Genomic DNA, 4,026 nt, shown 5'->3' on the forward strand with positions numbered 1-4,026 from the left:
TGTAACCCAGACCACTACAACAGAACAAATAAAACAGTTTCACTCTGTAGTATCTCAACACTTCAATTTAGCAAAGTTCATTCTGTCCAACAACCCCTTTGACCGCCTCACCTCGGAATTCTGCCACGATCCTCCTCCCAGCTTAAATCAGTAGTTTCAATGGCAGAAAGCTGGACTCCATCTGAAGCTGAACTCATTAACAAACACATGTCTTTTTATTTGACTGTTTACACCCATCTTGGTCAATGACGCCAGTCATGCGAACCATCACCATTACCCCCACAGTCTCCGAAAGTCACCAACTGTGGAGAACATTCACCAACCAATGCAGCCAATTCTAATTAAAGGAGTCAAACATATCTCATTGTAGAGTGGCCACTGCTTGTAGGAAATAGATTCACAGTCCTACATATCCACCAAGGTCCTGGGACTTCGACAGAGGACAAGTGATGCCTACATTTGTACCTGAGGGGTGACCTTTATAGAGGATTATAAAATCATTGGTGATGGGGGGGGAGGGGGGGAGGTGCAGTGCATGGATAGGGTGAATAGCCAAGATCTTTTCTTCAGGGTAGGGGAGTCCAAAACTAGACAGCATAAGTTTAAGGCGAGAGAGGAAAGATTTTAAAAAAGGACTCGAGACGCAACTTTTTCATGTCACATCGAGGGTGGTGAGTGTAGTGAACAAGCTGCCACAGGAAGTAGTAGAGGCATGTACAATGGCAACATTTAAAGCACATTTGGACATGGACATGGATAGGAAAGGTTTAAGAGGGATATGGGCCAAATGCAGGCAAATGGGAATAGTTCAGTTTAGGAAACCTGGTCAGCATGGACAAATTGGGCCAAAGGGCCGGTTTCCATGCTGTACAACCTTTTTTGGTTGACGTCAATTTATGGAATGAGTTGTAGCCACTTGCTTTGTTGAAAATTAAAAACTATGAAAACTATGATAAAGACATTCATTCATGTGTAAACAAAAGTAGAAATTTTTGCTTCTGCTTCAGATACCCAGGATCTGCAGTTCTTTATTTTACCTTTGTATGCGATACCTTCCATCTGCTTATTTTGTTTAAATCTGTCAAATGTTTGAGATAGAGAAAAGCATTTGGATTGCATGAGGAGATGTTCTATTTGACCAGGGCTCAATACTGAGTTGACGTCCAGTGGAGAAATTTATACTCACTGGTTGGGATTGTCCCCATTGTAAAAGAGATTGAGACTCTATCATCTTGGTGACAGCCCCATTGTCAGATATTTGTCGAAAGATAAAAGCTGTGAGGAACCTAATGAGAAACCAACTCAGCTACTCTTCCCCATCGAAACAGCTGAAGAATTTGAGATAGGACCTGGCCTTGAGCAGGACACAACAGACAACAAAGCATTGTGTTTCCAGTCTTGTCATTGATTATAAATAGTTTTGTTTTAAGATGGTCAGTGTTATACCACCAAAAACACAATTTGTTATTTTGCTGGTATTGACTCCTCTAAGGTCCTAAAGAGGAATTATGAAGAAAATGCAAATTGAGTCCCATCAAAATTCACTCTCCTTTGGTCACAGAACTTGCAAGTTGTGAAGCAGATTACATCAGATAGATAGCACAAAAACAGGCTATTCAGCCCACCAGCTCATGCTGAATGCTCCACTCAAGCCTCCTTCCCATGTTTTAAATTTGCCATTGAGGGCTGGTCTACTTTCATCTTCAATAGGTCTGTACCATTCACTTAAACTGTGGTCGAGTTCCACATTCTGACCATTCTTTGGCCTTCCTGGGTAAGTACCTTAGAATTATAGAATCCCTACAGCGTGGAAGCAGGCTGGAGCTCATCAAGTCCTCACTGCGTGAGCCCAGTCACTCCTCCCATTTAAAATCATGATGTTAGTTTTGCTTTGTGAAGGTGTGGGTGATTGGATCAGAGCTTCCGGTTTCCAGTTGTCCAAGTGGTGAGCAAGGCTGGTGCTATGTTACCCATCCCCATCATTCCTGGTGGGCACTCCAGTTGGCACAGACACCCATCGACATCAGTCCCACTGGTGAAATAGTTCCACACCACCTCTGCTTACTCTGCCTAATTAAGGAACGCAGCGATGCTGTGAGAACCTTCCAGAAGGTTCTACGGCTCCAGCTGTTGGAGTCTAAGCCATGTTGTTTTGTTTTATTCTATTCCCAAAGAGACCACAGACACACAGAAAATAGGAGCAGGAGTAGGCCATTCAGCAATTGGGGCCTGCTCCATTAGGATCACGGCTGATCCAGCAACTCAGTGTCGTGATACTGCTTTCTCCCCCCTACCCGTTAGCCCTAAGAACTATATCTAACTCCTTCTTGAAAGTATTCAATGTTTTAGCTTCAACTGCTTTCTGTGGCAGTGAATTCCACAGGATTCCCACTCTCTGGGTGAAAACATTTCTCCTCATCTCAGTGCTAAATGGCCAACCCCGTATTCTTAATCTGTGACCCCTGGTTTTGTACTCCCCGGTCATTGGGATCATCTTTCCTATGTTTGTCCTGTTTAGTCCTATTAGAATGTTATAGGTTTTGACTGAGACATCTTGAAATTATTAAAATTATTATAATATACTCAGGAAAATCCATCATGAGCACACTTACCTTCCCACTGGGATGGCAATGTAGAAGATGGAGATCATCAAGGTCCTTGCATCATCCACAAAGAGGTCAGCAATGATGGTGGGGGCAATGGTTGAGTAACTGGCCTCCCCAATACCAACTAAGGCACAGCAAAAGACCAGCACCCAGAAATACTAAAGGAGAAAAATCATTGAGAAGTGATGGTCGGTCAGTGGAAGTTAAAGTCACAGTAACAAACTTCATTCAGCAAGGCCGGTTTGTTGTGGGTGAAGAGACTGCCCCTTACTCCTCCGAACTCCCACAGCCCAGTCCACACACTGATGTGAAATGAATCAGGTAGTTCCAACAGGCAGCAACTCACACAGCCAAGCTACACACAATCCGATATTAATCTGGGAATGAATGCATGTGGCCAATAATCAAAGTGAGACAGGATGTGGTAGAAAATGGAGGAAGAATAGTTCAGCTGAAGTTAAAACCAGAGTAAGAATAAAGTCACTACAGTCCTACCAGACCACAGGACTGCTCTCTTACTGAAGAGACGACACGGTGATGGTTTAGCCTGAGGGTCACCATGCCTCAGGCGAGGGGAGAGGTCGAGGGGAACTCGGCCAGTGCAGAAATTGAATCTACACTGTTAGCGTCACTCTGCATCGCCAACCTGTGCTAACTGACCCCAAGTAAGTAATAAACTGGTTAAAAAGTCAAAGCTTAAGGCTTTTTATCTGAAAGCACACAGCATTTGTTACAAGATAAAGGAGTAAAAGGTACAAACAGAAATAAATGAATATAACTTGACAGCTATTACAGAGACATGGGTGCAAGGTGACTAAGTCTAGGAACTCAGTATTCGACAGCATTCAATGCTACAGAAGATTAGGCAAAAGAAAAAAGGTAAGGAGCTTTGTTAACAATGGGTGTGGGTAGTGATATAGATGCATGATGTGGAATCAGTTTGGTTGAAGTAAGGAATGGCAAGGGAAGGAAGTCATGGGTCAGAATGGTTCGACAGATTCCAAACAGATACCTCACTGGAGGACAGAGTATAAATTTGGAATTAATGGAAGTGTGTCCAAAAGGGCATTATAATTGTTAGCGGGTGATTATAATCCGAATATTGGCTGGACAAATTGGATGAGTGAGGGTGGCATGGAAGACAAATTTGTAGAATGCATCAAAAACTGTTTTTCAAAACAGTACATTGCAGTACCTGCATGGCTAGTAACATGACAAATATATATCTCACTCCATCTCAAAGATAACAGATAAGCAAGATGTCAGTGGGAGGAAAGATCTTGCAACAGTTTCTGTTATGAGAAACAAGGTATTTGATAAACTGATGGGACAAAAGGCAGAGAAATCTCCAGGACCTGACAACGTGTAACCAAGTGTTTTAAAGGAAGTGGCTGCAGAGAGAGTGCAGGGATTGGTCAAA

The 4,026-nt window shown here is 42.9% G+C and overlaps 1 protein-coding gene across 1 annotated transcript in view; it reads right to left on the bottom strand.

The window, feature by feature from the left end:
• LOC109935536 (sphingosine-1-phosphate transporter SPNS2-like) overlaps positions 1-3,992 on the bottom strand; it is a 17,518-nt gene extending 13,526 nt beyond the window's left edge. The window contains exons 1-2 of the mRNA XM_048593561.1: positions 3,802-3,992; positions 2,613-2,764 (exon numbers count right to left, since the gene is read on the bottom strand). Of these exons, the coding sequence (XP_048449518.1) occupies positions 2,613-2,764; positions 3,802-3,819 (170 nt within the window). The 5' untranslated portion in view covers positions 3,820-3,992. The remainder of the gene's footprint in view (positions 1-2,612; positions 2,765-3,801) is intronic.
• Between the last annotated feature and the right edge of the window lie 34 nt (positions 3,993-4,026).

This window comes from Rhincodon typus, unplaced genomic scaffold, assembly GCF_021869965.1.
Source record: "Rhincodon typus isolate 14 unplaced genomic scaffold, sRhiTyp1.1 hic_rhity00003118, whole genome shotgun sequence".
NCBI lineage: Eukaryota > Metazoa > Chordata > Chondrichthyes > Orectolobiformes > Rhincodontidae > Rhincodon > Rhincodon typus.